Genomic DNA, 16048 nt, shown 5'->3' with positions numbered 1-16048 from the left:
TTTTTGTGAATATTATTTTCACAGTAATTTGATGATCATTCATCGCTCACACTTATCTCCTCACTGTTTAGTCTGTCAGACAACATCACTGACCTTGGAAGTCAACAAAATATAGTATTCTAACTGTCTCTAAAATGAGGGAATCGAGAGACGATTGCATTTAACTGAATGAAATTTGATAGATAGCTGTTCTGTTTGATTCTATAAGCCAGTGGTTTTGAACCAGGCAGAGGGGGTGAGGATTTATCAGAATCCCATGCAGAACATTCTCAAACTACAACTTCCATTTCCCTCATAAGCCTTTTCTAGGTTCATCTACCTCTAAGAGGCCAGATGATTCTTCTGCTGAGGCAGTTGGTCTGTGACCATAAACTTTATCAAATTCTCTTTCTGCCCTCCATGTTCCCAAAGCCAGCATCAATGTCTATAGTTGCCCCAGTACATTGTCACCAGTAAACTGCATTAGCGTTCAGCCTCCTTTTCTTTAAATTTTGCCATAACGTGGAACCCAGTGAGCCTTAGACGGCATAGCTGAGATATTGATATACTGTTGCTTTTCTCCCTCTTTTTTTTTTTTCTTTAGGGGGAAAAGAGTGCCAGTGTAACACTGGGGACAAGTCAATGGGTAACTTGTGCTTCCACTACAGGAAAGAACTAAAACGGATTTATCAGCCATGAATGCAGATTTTGAAAAAATTCTGAAGATGATTATAGTTTACCAGGTATAGCTCAATCCATTTCTATTATGAAAACAAAGACAAACTCGACTGCTTCGGGGATAATTTCCTAACCAGCTTCTACGTGCTTCTCCGTTTAATGCGCTGCGAAGTTTCTTTAGACTTCTAAGGCCTAAGGAGAATTCCACGGCCTCTTCTGTGAATCCTGTAAATTCAGGAAACCACCAGCACATTCTGACCATGTGACGTTCTAGTCTCTGAAGAAAGAAGTCTTGAGTAGATAAGAGTGGAAGGGACCACCTGAACTCATTAACAGAGCAAAGACAAACCGGAATCTCTCCTGGGTAAATGGCACATCAACTGAGACAGAGGGTCTAGCTGAAAACACCGATCCATCTCGTTCCTTGTTTACAGGGCATGTTGTCCCCAGCTGGGCACGTGAAGGATGATGGCTTTGTCTGAACAGTGTTCTTCTGGATCTTATAGATAATACATACATTACAGCCCTTTGCCTCCCTCCGTTGCTGGTGGCCTCCAGGCATAAGGAGAAGGCTGCAGGTGAATGGGAGAACGTGTTCCTTGATTGGACTCACCCGCTCGGAACTCAAGGACATCAAACTGACAGTCTTGGTGACTTTCTAGGTAAAAATCCTCAAAATGAATGTAAATGGAGGAGTTGCCCTGGTTTGGATTGCTGAGCGTCCATTCGCAGTTTAGGTTTCTCGAGTAATTACTGACGCCATCATAGCCAGGAGAAGTAAAGTTTCCCACAACGGAACTTGTAAGGGACCCACCACATACTAAGAAAACAGAAGGCAACAGAGAGAGGAGTTGTCAGATCCATGCCACAGCAGAGGACACAAACAAGACAGAAAAACATAACTACAGCAACCGCAGCAGCTTTTTTATGGCTTTGATTTGTTTCTCTAGATGAAGTCAGGGTTGTGGGCGAAGGGCTGGCTCTTCGTGCCGCCTACAGAAGTGGTTTCTGTGGACTTAGAAAGAAAGATGTACAAAAAGAAGCAGCTTCTCTATTTTCCTGAAGATGTAGATTAGGTGGGTGGGGTTTGGCTATGTGTCAGTATCTCCTAATGTGAGCCTATTGTTCATTAACATTTAATTTAGAGCAAATCTAAATATAATGGTGGTTCCCACGGCAATTGTTTAGCAATCTTCCACCTGACCCGAGAATTTAATTGGATAAAACAGGTAATATAACATTGGCATTCCAATGAATTTGCTCCTTTTAATAGGGAACGAATGCTTCTTGTATCAATGAAATAACTTAAAGGTTTTAAAAAAATATTCAGTTCCACTCTTCCTAAATTTTAAAGCTCTTAGATAATAACAACAATCCAGAAAGTAGGAGGATATTCCGAATAGAAAGGCCATATCTTGCTAATTTTAAATGCTCTGTATCGTACATGAACCCCTCAGTCACGTACGCTGGAAATCTGTATAAGGACGGATGGATGCCTAAGAAACAATAAAATCCATGTGTCTTCCATTACTTTGCTTACTCTCTGGGAGTAAGCTGCCCCTCAAGAGGTAGTTATCCTCTTCCAGGATAAAAGAGTTGACCAAGGGCTGCGGGTCTGGCAACCACCTATTACGGTGACACTACATGGAACTGAGCTAGAAGCTCTTCTAACAGCATTTTTGAAATTTTCTAATTCACAACAGCAGTTTTCTTTCCAAAACTAGAGGTTTTTGTCTTCTGTTTCGGGGGTTTTGTCGTTGGGTTTTCTATCTGGTTATGTTTGTCTTTTGTGGAAGATCCGAGGGGTGACTTTGATTTCTAACGGGGACGTGGATGGCTCCACTGCTGTCAGCAGTAGCTGTGGGACACCTGCAGCGCAGACGATAACACAGGTGTATTTATAACATCCTCTATTACCTGCGTCTTCACTGGACGTATAGGAGGCAGAGAAGCCTCCATATGGCCTGGATCCATCAGTGAAATAAACAACCTTCATCGTATTTCCGGAAGATTTGATCTCGTTGCTGCCATTCACGCTGCTACACAGGTTCTCTAGCTGGGGTGAGTTACTTCTAATGCCATTAAATACCTGTCGGAGAAAATAGTTTAACCTTTAGACACAGTCCATCTGACTGAGTATTTCCTGGGAGGTTACGTTCCCAGACCAGACACAGTTCCTTCTAAGAAAACTCTGTGCTAAAATGAATTACTTAACAATATGGGCACTTAGCCCAGTGCCACAAGCCACCATGTTACCCGGAGCACATTTTGTGGCCTCAGGGTCATTGCACTAAATTGGAAGTATTGCCGTCGTGCCCTCCTGCCATGTGGTGACAAGTGAAAAACTGCCGTGCTCTTTGCAACTGGAAACTGTGCTCAAAATGCAAAGAAGCTATGCCAACACGCTCACATCTTAGTTCACAGAGTTCACCGGGGGACAGTTTTGTTTAACAATCCATCAGGACCTTTGATATTTGGAAAGAAGGCTTAAATGTTAATCTCGGATGATGTGAGGTATAGAAGAACTCAAATATTTTTAAATGCCATTTTTTTATTGGCGTATAATTGCTTTACAACGTTGTGTTGGTTTCTGCTGTACAACGAAGTGAATCAGCTACACGTATACATATATCTCCTCCCTCTTGGATTTCCCTCCCACCCAAGTAATTTTAAAAATCAATCTCAGTATAATAGTTCTTTCCTAATTAGTCATGCATTCAAGGCTTCAATTTTCTAACGGGTTTGACGTTTTACAAATGGATTAGAGTATATTGCGGACTCCAAAATATTAAACAACAACTCCAGCGGTGCACGTAGTTACCATAATTGGCAAAATATTATTCCACTTCTTTACAAAACCAAGCGAATATTTTAGCACAGCTCAAGAAAGATCCAGAAGTAACTGAATAATAATTGACTGAGTGAGTGATAGTTCTGTTTTTAAAACGGATTTGAATGGCTTACGATTAGAAATAATGAGGCAGAGTCTGACACTAAGAGCTATGGAGAAGGATAATGTATTCCATGACAAAAGCTGTGCGCTTTTTTGGTTTACTGTAATTGATCATTAAATTTCGTTCTTCGGGGGCTTCTGGTTTAAAGTGACTTCCGGCTCATAGGACAGGACACAGCGCTTCCTGTCATTTACTGAGCATGGACAAAATGCCAGACTCTGCTAATAACCCACTTGGATTACCTTATCCAATTAGCAAAACAACCTCTCAGACATATAATATCACCCCTGTTTTCCAGATTAAGACACTAGAATTCTGAAAGATTATGCAATTTGCCAAAAGCTCAAAGAGCCACAGTCGTAATAGAATTGGGATTCAATTTATCCCTCTGATTCCAAACCATGAAGTAATGCAAAAGGAAACAGAAAGTGACAACCATTTCAATAATTCTAAAGACAGGAATGGGCAACACATTGCCAGAATCGAAAGGGATTATTCACAACTAAAAGGCTAATGGAATAGGTGCGAAACCATGGTCAACGCCCTTTATCCCTTCCCCATGAGCTCAGAATCGCCATGATGAAAAAGTGTGAGGCGTCCATTTATCACGTGAACTCCTGCTTTTAGAAGCAGCAAGAGCGCTGTTTCCACTTTCTTCCTCTATGCTCCTGCTTATACTCAGAAGCCGTAACTCCCAGAAAACAGTGGGGTAAGAAGGAGGTATACGAGATTCAGTACAAGCTCTAAAATGTGCTAAAAGCAGGGATAAAAGTAGGCGTATGTCTCATCAGAGTGCACACGGGTTGCTGTGGCTTTTCCTCTTCTCCATCTGGGCACAGAGTGAGACAGACAGCTGGGTCTGGAGGAATTGGATGCTCAGGTCGCTGGATGAGGTATTAGGCTAGAAGTGGCGCACTCAAAGCCACCCTCAGGCAACCCGTAGATCTTAGGAAGGGTCCCTCTCTTCTCCCTCCCTCCTTCCCTCCCCCCTCCCTTCCTTTCTTCTTTTCAGCCAAGTTCTCAAGTAAATAAAGAGTAAACGAAGGACAAGCCACATCCCCTTGTTTGGAGCAGAGTGAAGAGGGAAAAAAAATAAGCATTGAACCCATAAAAATATATTTCAAAGAAAAGGAATATGGACATTGTATTAAAGATTCAGAAATTTACCCTGAAAGTGATCCTTTGATGTTTTAACCTCCCTGTGGGGAAAAGACCTGTAATATGACGTATGTGGTTTCCCCTAACTCAATGGTCAAGTCCTCACCTCAGTCAGCTCCCATGAAGCCCATGAGTGGACAGCCCCAGGCATGAACACAGAGCTTCCCATCCCTTTTTAGTACTTCATTCTTAAATATGAACGAACAGCCAAAGGTCATCAGACATTTAGGGAAACATCCAACATAAAAGGCAAAGAAAGACCAATAGAATAGGAAACAGGAACTTGAAGGAAACTGACCCCCAAAGGAGTAACACAAAGCTTCAAAATTATGGTTAATATATTCATATATGTATGTGAATATATTGAATACATACGAATATGAATATATTGAATACATATGCTTTCTTTTTGCTGGGCCACGCGGCTTGTGGGATCTTCGTTCCCCAGTCAGGGATTGAACCCGTGCCCCCTGCAGTGGAAGCGCGGAGTCCTGACCGCTGGACTGCCAGGGAATTCCCAGAATATATATGATTTTTAAAATCTATATTAAATATATTCAAAGAATAAGGATAAAATAAGGATAATCACAGGTATACACATCCTCAAAAACTTTATCACCCATGCCCACGTCCTTAGGGAGCCACAGAGCATGTGCCCCGCCCAAAGAGGAAATTAACCAGGAACAGGAAATGAGCATATCACAAAGCCAGGCATCCAACCCGGGAGAGAAACGAAGGGACTTGCAAATTTGATGATGTAGGGAAATCTGGGCATGCGCGTGGAATCAGACTTGCCGCTGATGGCCAAATGCTCAAGGAAGATATTGCTAAGGAAAATGAATAGAACTGATAGATGTGTTTCACTGTGTGAGGTGGGGATGTCCACCTGCAGCGGAAAGTGCGTGTGGAAGCATCGGTGATGGGCACGTGAAAACCCAAGGAAACCAGGAAAGTGTAAAGGGGACACAACTATTATTAGCACTTGGAAAATCAAAAGCAAATGCTCACAGAGTACACTACTTGGTTTAAGTGGGGGTGATGTTCTCATAATCATATTAATGTAAACCTTGAATAACAATTTAACAAAATCTGTGACAGGGGTATTTGGGGAGGTAGTTGAGGGGTGTAAGTGAATTCTGTGTACCCCGCATGCATTTGCAGTGATGGTGGGGAGGTTTTTTTTTTTTTTTTTTTTTGGCGGTACGCGGGCCTCTCGCCGCTGTGGCCTCTCCCGTTGCGGAGCACAGGATCCGGACGCGCAGGCCCAGCGGCCACGGCTCACGGGCCCAGCCGCTCCGCGGCACGTGGGATCCTCCCGGACCGGGGCGCGAACCCGCGTCCCCTGCGTCGGCAGGCGGACTCTCAACCGCTGCGGCACCAGGGCTTCCCTGGTGGGGAGGTTTTTCAAGACAGCTAAATCCTCACCTTCCACAGCGGGATGTGGACAGATAATGTCTAAGACAGAAAAAATAACGTAGTAGCAGCACAGGAATATTGTTTTGAAATAATGACATAAATACCAAAAGACGTAGCTGAAAGAGGTGAAAAGTAGCTGCCTTTGGCATCTATGATTCAGAGACGGGGAAATGACAAGACATGATTCAGAATATGTGGCTGGTGCTGTAGATTCTATTTTACTATAGGAGTTCCGAAAGTGTGACTTCTCCTGTAGGGCATGTGAATATTCTGCTGGTAAGATTCCTAATGATTCTATTTCAATATGATCTCAAAGGAAAAAAAAAGGTTAACAGATACATCAAAATTTTAGTAATGGCTATGTCGAACTCCAAGTATTTTTATATTTTTTATTTTCTCTCCTCTCCAAATACCATTCAATAGCATCCACTGTATTTATAATGAGAGAAATTGATGAAAATCAGTATACAAATGAATTTCTGTCACCTAATTACAACTACATAGTATTATTCATTGCCAAGAAAATGCTTCAAAATACGATGTAGTGGGAGTGGTTAATTTTTTTTCTACTTCATTCTTGTCTCTGTATTATTCATTCAACAATAGGAAAAAAAATGTTCCTTTAAAATAAGAAAACTTAGGTCCAAAATTTCCTGGCTTTCAAATAAAAGAAAGCACACTGAGCTCCGTGATTTTCAATATCTGATAAAAGACAACATTTCAGTCCTTGGTACATTAGAACCAGAGAGCAAAATTTGAAGCTTAAATATGACCATTTCAGAGCAACACAAAGAGAGAGTAACATACAGAGGTGTTTCATATTTTTGAAATTCACTAACCAGCAGGAGACAATGAAACTACAAACAAAAGTGGCTCATTTTTGACAAGCATAACGCTAGTTCTTCCACTATTGATTCATTCAACAACGACTGTGTCTATTACGTGCCAGGCGCTGGGGATTCAGCGGGGAAGGAAGCGAAGCGCGTGTCCCTGTGAGTGGAGCTTACGTTCTAGGGGAGGGAGAAGCCAATACACAAACAAACAGATGCGTGGACTGTCAGCTGGTGTGACGTGCTGTGAAACCAGTCCAGACCAGGGTGGGGTGGGGTCTATTTAATGAAGGTACTTAGGGAAGGCTTCTTGGACCAAGTCATTTGAGCAGAGCGCTGAATGAACGGAGGGAGTGGACCAGGCAGCCCCCCGGGAAAGAACATCCCAGACAGAGGCAGCCGTACATGGGAAGTGCTTGTGGGGGCATCTTAGGGTGGTCAGTCGAGGAAGAGGAAAGAGGTCAGCGTGGCTGGGTCCTAGTGAGCAAAAGAGGAGGGGGGTTTGCGATAAGACACGTGGGTGGACGAAGGAAGCGGCAGCAGATAACGTAAGGCCAGTTGGGCCATTATGAAGATGTGGGACTTCCCTCTGAGTGAGAAAAGAGGCCATTAGAGGATTTTCAAGGAAAGCCTCATGGTCTGATTTAGGTTTAAACCCATCACACTGGCTGCTGTGTTGAGAGGCAGAGAGACAAGGGTGGAAGTAGAGACCAGTTGGAAGTTATTAAAATAAATCTAAATGAGTGGTGATGGCGGTCGCAGTGGCTGTAGTGAGAAGTAGTTAGATTCTGGATCTCTTGTAAAGATCTAGCCGAGTGAGCTTGCTTATGGGTGCAGTCTAAGGTGTGAAAGAAAGGACTCCAAAACAGACATCAAGGCTTTGGACCTGAGCAACCAGAAGTTTGGAACAGTTATTTACTGGGATGACAAAGACTGGAGAAAGGGCAAGTTGGGTGGAAAATGTACTAAGATTCACCTACAGTTAATACAGTATAAATGCATATATATCTGTCGTTCACAGTTATCACTCAGGGATTTCATTAGCTTTCTTTTGCTAAGGGAAGCTAAGAATACTACGGGTATTATACTTATACTCAAATATAATATTGGAGATTATACGAAGGGTATAATCTCAAAGCGTGAGCTTTGGCAAAAGCTGGAAGACAGTCGACCTCGGTCTTCCAGAGGAGTCACTCGGTACATCCAGCAGAGAACAGTAATTATGCAGGACCACCCGTCTGCTTAAAACTTTTGGTGGTGGCTTGTCCTGTGACTCTGGTCCCAGTCGTAGGCTTAACTTTTCGGTTTACACAGGTTTTTCCACGTGTAATGATCATTTGCTTGAAAATTTATCCTGCCTATGACCCTGATATAGGTTGAGACAACTAATAGTCTCTTAAAACAGCTTTTATAAAAATTATGGCAAACATTTACTGTGACTTTGTTCTATCTAAAATACTTGGAATTTGTGTGAGATACAGTTGCACGGAGGGGAATGTTCCTGACCTAGTTTTCTGACTGTGATTTATGGGTCAATAAACTCCTTAAACAATGGACTATAACACCCCTGACAGCAGGGGACACTTACTGTCACATGCTCACTGCTGCAGAATGGATGGGCTTCTAGCCTCAGGTTGTCAAAAGTCAGGGTGACCCGCCGTCCTTCCTGCACAGCGATTCTCCATTCACACATCCAGCCATGAGGGTTTGGGTTCGGGTAGTTGGGAGAAGTGAAGGTCCCAGCAGGGCCCGGGAGAGCCCCACCACATGCTGAAGGGGGCGCAAAACAAGAGAGAGAAGAAAAAAAAAAAACCAAGAAAACTTCCAATCCAATCCTACAAGGAATGTTCTCAAAAGTAAAGCATTATTTTTATTGTCCCACTAGACAAAATCAGTGCTCTTATTTATCACTGTATGTACACAAGGACTATCTCTGATATTTAATATTTAATCTCTGCTTCCACAGATGGTAGTTCACTGGCAGCCCTTTGTCATCATGGCCCAAGAAATATGAGAGTCCAGTAAGTGCAGTAATCATCAGAGTCAGGAAAATCAGAAGGCTAACGTCATCGTCCAGTTTTTTCAAGACAAGATCTTTATTTCACCTGAGCTTGTCAGGGAATTTGGAATGCAAATTCGGAGTGACTGGAGCACTAACAGACTGGCTTTCTTAAGATGAGGAATGCGGTTCGGCTCTCACCTCCTGACACCCCTCACAGCATCAGATCCTTTCCTTTGTAGCACTGACTGCAGTCGTGATTTTTCATTTATTGGTGTGACTATTTGATTAACGTCTGCCTCTCCACGAAACTAGTAAGGCCCAGGAAGACAAGGGTCACGGTGTCTGTTTAGTTATTGTCAGGCCAGTGCCTAAGAGGAGTGTCTAGCCAATGTAGGTATTCAGTTATATATATATATATATATATATATATATATATATATATATAAAATGAATCAAAGAACATACCTTCCACGCTGGAGTCAAAGCGTAGTCTGAATCCCGAGGCAGTGAGAGAGCCGTCTGTGACAAACCTGACCAAAGCAACATTGCCAGAAGTATCTATGCTGTCAGGAATGGTGTTTCCACAGTATCTGCCCAATAGATTACCTGTGAGAGTCAAATAATTACGTATTTATATGTCCAGGTGACTGATTTCATTTCACCTCTACTTGAGAATTCTGCATGTACGAAGAAAAAAACAATACTAGATAAGACCCTGAAATGGTGACCTCTGGCAGGAGAAGCAGGTCAAACATGAATAAAAATCAATATATTCAAGTATATGAGGAAGTGTAACAAAAACAGCAACCAATCAGAGCCAAGGGCATCGGTACGCTGAGGAAGGCTTTTGCTCATTTGGTTAGTGACACGGTCCAAGGCGACAGAGTGACAAGCATCCACCTCGTAATATTTCCAGGGTCTGTTACGCTTTCCCTCCTTACCTTACAGGATATGCTCCTCAAACATCTGAGTGTGGCCCTGGAAGGTTCCCCGGAAGAGGATGCCTTCCGCACACAGTGCCCTCTCGGTGTGGTCTCAGGATAAGCTATATAATGACACCGGGGCTTTGGGCACCACTGTTTCATGGGTAAGAACTGAGGGAGAGAAAAGCTGGCACCGTCCAGAGCTGACTGATCTGCACTCCTCCGCAGGAAAAAAAAAAAAAAGTCTTGCCTTGCCTGGAAGTGAGGAAATTTCAGAAGCTGAATGAGTAACCTGTGAAAATAGACACCCCCAAAAGACAGCAGACATATCTCACTGACCAGACGTATGGTTTTCCCAGATCTCCACGAAGTCTCGTTCACAGCCCGATGAGTCCTGAAGGTTAAAGTCTTCAAAGCGGATGGTGAGATAATGTCCCGAGGGTCCCTGGAGATGCCACTCACAGAACAAGTCGTCTGTATACGGAAGCGTTGGGTACCCGCTGCTTTCAATGACTCCACTTTGCCCCGTCACTCTTCCTCCACACTCGGCTGCAGAAAAGGAGCAATATTCTCTCACAGGTTTTCTTTTTTTTCATTCAACCAGCACGTTTAAAAGCTTTTAGGTGCCAAGTGAACATGAACTGAAGTTTTAAAAATACTGAAAAGGTTTAGTTTGTGCTTCTCTTACTACATGAAATCTGCTATTGGTGTACGGAGAAACGACACCACAAGTCCAATCTAATAATGGGAAAGGGAAGACGGAAAGATGTTGAATGGCATATTCTGTAACGTCTCATGAATTCTCCTGGGACACTATGTAAGCGCTATTAGCTGCAAGTAGGTTTCATTCCAGAACTAACTGAGAGATTGATAGGGCCTGCCTAGTACCCTGCGTTAGTGATTCTGTAGACTAAGTCCTAGCTCAGCTAAAAACAATGCTGTGGTTGATTAGTCATGCCTGCCACTTCTAGTTTATCAAATAAGCGTGTTACTGTAGTAATGGGTATCTCAGGGCCTTGAAAATTACTATCCAATTATCTCTTATCAGCTGGGTGTGGGAGACTGAATGATATACGGTTTGCCTCAGGCTATCAAATGACCCATGGTGTAGGTTAAATATTGTTACGACTAGGCTTTTCCAGTTTTGAATGCATGAAATCCGTTTGGTTAGAGTGTTCAGACCCAACAGATACTAAACTCTACGTAATTGTGACCATATTGTAGTGAATCTTCAGAATGCATTATTTATTACTCATTTTTTAAAGGAAGGAAATCAAAACATTGAATGAATGACCTGGCGCTAGAGATTTAGGGGAAAAAAAAACATCTCGATTATCTATTGATGCTGAGGAGGTCAAAGTCACTGTTCTAAAAATAGTTATGTGATTACTAAAGAGTTTTACAATTTAATATTGTACATATTTCGCGACAAGAGGAAGAAACAAGAATTTAACTGGATATGTTTTTCACTAACAAGTTAGGGAAGAATACAAAATATTCAAGTTTACTACAAAGAGTATCTTTAAATGGAAATTAAAGTAAAAATTAAAATTGATAAATGACTGTGGTTTTAAACATTCACATTCCTTACTTATTTCTATCATTAAAATAACTGTGAAAATTAGGCAGATAGAAAGGCTTCTTTAAAAATGGCATGATCATTTAACAAGTTTTAATGCAATTATTCTGTCACTACTTTCTTATTGAATATAAAAATGTTGTTACCTATGGAATACTTGGCCTTGAATCCCACATGAGTGGGGCTGCTGTCAGACCGGAATCTCAAATACATCACCTCTCCTGAGGACAACCGACTGGCAGGCAGAGAAGCTCCACAAAACTTGGAAAGCATTGGTGCATTTGAATCAGCACCGTCTCGCAACTCAAGGTAATTGGACGTACAGCTACAGTGGAAAGAAAATTCTGTTCAGTTTGCAGAGTCTATGGCTTTGACATATTTTGATAATAAAGACTTCACTTTCTCCAAGGGCATTATTAAATCATCATTTCTGTAGCGCTATGTACACAACACAGCGTAGACACTATGACAGAGTCAGTGTAGGTGACACTATGACAGAGTCAGTGTAGGTGGTGTGTCACTTCAAAATGCCATATGATATTTTTCTGAATTATACACTCCAGCTGATAGCTGAAAAAGACAGGTTTTACATGTACCACAATGAAGAATATTTACTCGCCTTCCGTATTCTGTTGGTCTTAGAAATGTAAACATCATTCTCAAATCAACCCCTAGGAATGTCAAAACACAAGTATTTTCTTTCACATGATGTTATGACACATTTCACACGACAAAGATGAACTCTCTCTTGATAGCTGTGTAACCGGGGCTAAGGGAGAATCTCAGCTGGAATTTTCCGTGTCCCTAAAAGAGGACAAGTATTTACCCAGTATTTCTTGAGAAAGTCAACCAGCCAGTTAATGCTCAGTGAGGGGAGAGTGGCATTATGTCAGGAGTCCAGAACTGGTAAGCGAAAGCTCTCATACCTAAGCTTTGCACCCTGCATGTATTCATGCAGATGTATACACACGTTCGTTAAATGAAGAGGAAGATACAGATGTTTTTCAGTCTATGTAGTTATTTCATCTATGTTCAACATAGTAAGACAAACCCTCTGGTTTGTAATCTTGAAAGATTCTTACTAAACAGAGATTGGGAAATCGTACTGTCCTTGCTTTAGTCCTGTTTCTGACACTGGTGACCCCCTGGTGTCACAAATTTCCCTTTGTTAAACAGACACTTTATCATTTATGGCACTGAGTATGGGGCTGGCCAAATAAATATTCGTCTACCAGAGACACTCTCTTTTTTCCTGTGGGAGGAAGAACGGATAATATAAATCTCAGACAGCCATCCTCCGGGTCTCTTGGAGGATGTGCACAGGCTCAGGAGGGACAGTGTCTGTTTACATCATCTGCTCAGCTGATGGGTGAGTGTCCCGCAGGCAAGGCTTTCAAGCTCCAGGTGTTAAGCGTTTCCCTTCCCCCTCCCTAGATTTCCTTTGCCGTATATGCTGCTGAGCAAAGAAGAAGGAAATTGTTCTGAGATGTGACAGCTAAAAAGTACTAACTCTGGGGAGGAGGAAAATTAAACGGAGGTGACCTACTTGGGTGTTACTTCGACATTGAACTCATCTTCAAACTGCAGCCTTATGAGCTTCCCGGGAGGACCAGCTATGAGCCAGATGCAGTCAGCGTGCTGCGGATAATTGCTGGGGTGGTTGGGGGAGGTTACGTATCCGGCAGAATCCGCATCGTGGATGTAAATATTGCCCCCGCAGGCTGTCAGGAAACACAGTTAAATCAACCTACCGTCTGGAGAGAGAGGATGCAGGCGACTGCCACCTTCATTTTTAAAGGTCTCTTTATCTGTACCTCCAATCTTAATTTCCTTTCATCTGGAATTATCCTCCTTTTCTTTTTTAAGCAAATACATTCTGAATTTGCTATCAAGGGAGCTACCACATGTATCACTTTTTAACTCGCCAAACCATATGTTCTCATTGGAAATTTCACTCCTTCCTAAAGCCAACCAAAAGATTATGGCGCACGGTGCACGCAGTAGCACATCATGGAAGCATAACGACATACCCGCCACTTCGATGAGCATGTAAAGGCACCCGCGCTTTAACTGCCCCCTGACCATTCAGGTCAATAGACTGTGGTTTAAAAGACTAAGCAGATATACATTCGTACAACTCTGTGGACATTCACTCCTTACGTTTCTTTGGGATTTAGGTGCATTTGAAGAGCAAGAGATGAATGGCATAAGAAATTTTATGAGCCAGTTTTTTCGAGAAGATAATGAGCTTTTAATACTTTTTTTAAAAGCCCAAAGTGTTGAGTAAAAATACTTTCCTTTTATCAATAAACATTTTTTTTTTTTTTTGGCAATCTCAGCAAACAAACCAAGTAAGAACAATCTGGGTACTTACAATGCCAACGAAGTTAACCTGTTCAATAACTTAGCCTCACAGATACTGAACCTGCTAAATTCTATTGACATTTGTTTCCAACATCATTCATCCACTTATGGGCACATCCTGAATTGCGACATTCCCTAGAACTCCTTCATCTCTGAAACCCTAGACTTTGAGCTCCTCTGACTGCCTTTAACTCCCTTGCTCCTGGTCTTTCCTTCAGATGCTCCTTGCAAAACCCCAGTTCGGTGGTTGTGTTCCATTCAAATCATTCATGGAAAGTGATGCCACAACAAGTGCATGTTCTCCGCTCTCAACACTGCTAAGCCATCCTCCCGTTCCATCGTATAGATGACAACAGCTGTCTAAAACCAACTCGACTCCCCAAACCCTTCGTCCTCTCCATTCCCTCTCTCATCTCAGCACGCTACTCTGAGTCCTCTTTGAGAAAGGAGAAGTCAGATGAGAACTCCCTCAATTTCTTACCCCTTATTTGTTACCATCCTTAAAAATTCATCTACATCTCTACCCTCCTTTATTTTTCCCTGTACGCTGCCTTCGTGTATCTCGGGGTTGGTCTCCCAATCCATTCTGTCTCCTTGGGGACCCTGCTCTATTTAATCCCTCCATTTATCCTGTGCTTTTAATCTCATCCTCTCTCTCTCTCCTTTCCCTCCCCCCTCTCTCCTCCGTGATACTTTGACCTTTCCACACATCACAAGCTCAAGTAACTTACAGCCACTTTCTTTACCTCCTCATTCCCCCTTCACTTGTTAACCCCCTGAAAGCGCTCTTTGCCTGGTCCCCATCACCCCACAGTCACTTTACCCAAAGATGTTTGAAATCATTATTCTGTATCCGCAGCACTTAACGTGTTGACCACACCTTCCTTCTCTACATTGTTTTGCCCCTGAGCTTCCTGGACATTAGCTCTTCTCCTCCTCCTTTCAGCCCTCCCGCCACTCCTCCTCGGGTCCCTGGGGGCCTCTCTCCAGGCCTTTCCTGGCATTGCTGGAGGCCCCCAGGAAGCCCCTGCAGGCCCTTCATCTTCTCAGTACAAATAATGTCCTGGCTGAGGTCATCCACCCTCGTGACTTCAACTGCAACCAGTCTTCTAACAGTTCCCGTATTCCTAGATTCAGCCCGATCCCTGTTCTGACCTCCAGGCTCCTGGGCCAGTGCAGGTGTCTGCTGGACACCCCGAGTGGACGCCACTCAGAGGTTTCAAACCGAACCTGTCCCAGACGGGCCTTATTCTCTACCCGCCGCCCAGAAGCCCGTATACGAGTGCAGTCCTCCTTACTGACCGCCTCGTTTTCTCCTCAATACTTGTTGCCATATGACACGCTACATCTCTTCTTTATTATCTGCATTTTAACACTGAAATTAAGCTCCATGAGGACATGGATTTTATTCGTTTATTCCTATATCCCCGGCACCGAGTACAGTGTCTGTCACATGGCAAGTTCTTAATAAATGTTTGTGGGATAAATGGATCCACCCAGCCAGAAACCTAGGGGTCATCTATGGCACCTCCCACTCCTTCCCTCCTGTCCCACATCCAAATCCACTCAGTTCCGTACTTATAATCTCTCTCAATATTCCTTGTCTTCTGCATGCTTATTGCCATTGCCTTAGTGCAGGACCTAATAACTCCTCCCTGAATTACTCTTCCACCTGCTCTCTCCACCTTAGTCTCTCCCCCTCCACGTGTTTTCAGTGCCACTGCCACACGGGTGTTTCTAATCTGATGGTGCCATTCGCGCTTTGGATTAAAACCTCGCAAGGGCCCCCCCGCCTTCCAGGTAACATCTTAGCTCCTTTTGCTGCCGCCCTCAGCGTCATGATTCCTGCCCGCTTCACCACCACGATGTGTAGCTCCTTTTGACTCTCTTCTCCAGCTGTCGTGAATTCTTTCAAATTCACGGAAATGCCTTGTTATTGCACAGCCACTGAGACTTGATATGTTGTCACCTCCTTTCTTCACTGACTGGCAAGTCTCTGTCAGTTTCCTGCCTCTGGGAGCCTTCTCCCACCCATAGCTCCCGAGAGCTCCCTCCTTCTAGCCTCATCGTACCGTGTCCTACCTGTGCCTTTGCTTGTATGTCTCCCCCTCTGCACCGAACTCAACAGACTTGGTAGTTGGCACAGTGTGAAGCACTTTGTAAAT

The 16048-nt window shown here is 43.2% G+C and overlaps 1 protein-coding gene across 1 annotated transcript in view; it reads right to left on the bottom strand.

The window, feature by feature from the left end:
• CUBN (cubilin) overlaps positions 1-16048 on the bottom strand; it is a 272915-nt gene that overhangs the window by 72993 nt on the left and 183874 nt on the right. The window contains exons 44-50 of the mRNA XM_007118498.4: positions 13066-13240; positions 11666-11844; positions 10280-10489; positions 9483-9623; positions 8604-8785; positions 2575-2746; positions 1271-1477 (exon numbers count right to left, since the gene is read on the bottom strand). Coding sequence (XP_007118560.2) covers positions 1271-1477; positions 2575-2746; positions 8604-8785; positions 9483-9623; positions 10280-10489; positions 11666-11844; positions 13066-13240 — 1266 coding nt within the window. The remainder of the gene's footprint in view (positions 1-1270; positions 1478-2574; positions 2747-8603; positions 8786-9482; positions 9624-10279; positions 10490-11665; positions 11845-13065; positions 13241-16048) is intronic.

This window comes from Physeter macrocephalus, chromosome 11 (genome assembly GCF_002837175.3).
Source record: "Physeter macrocephalus isolate SW-GA chromosome 11, ASM283717v5, whole genome shotgun sequence".
NCBI lineage: Eukaryota > Metazoa > Chordata > Mammalia > Artiodactyla > Physeteridae > Physeter > Physeter macrocephalus.
The sequence above is the reverse complement of the archived record's forward strand: the minus strand, read 5'-3'. Positions and strand labels throughout refer to the sequence as shown.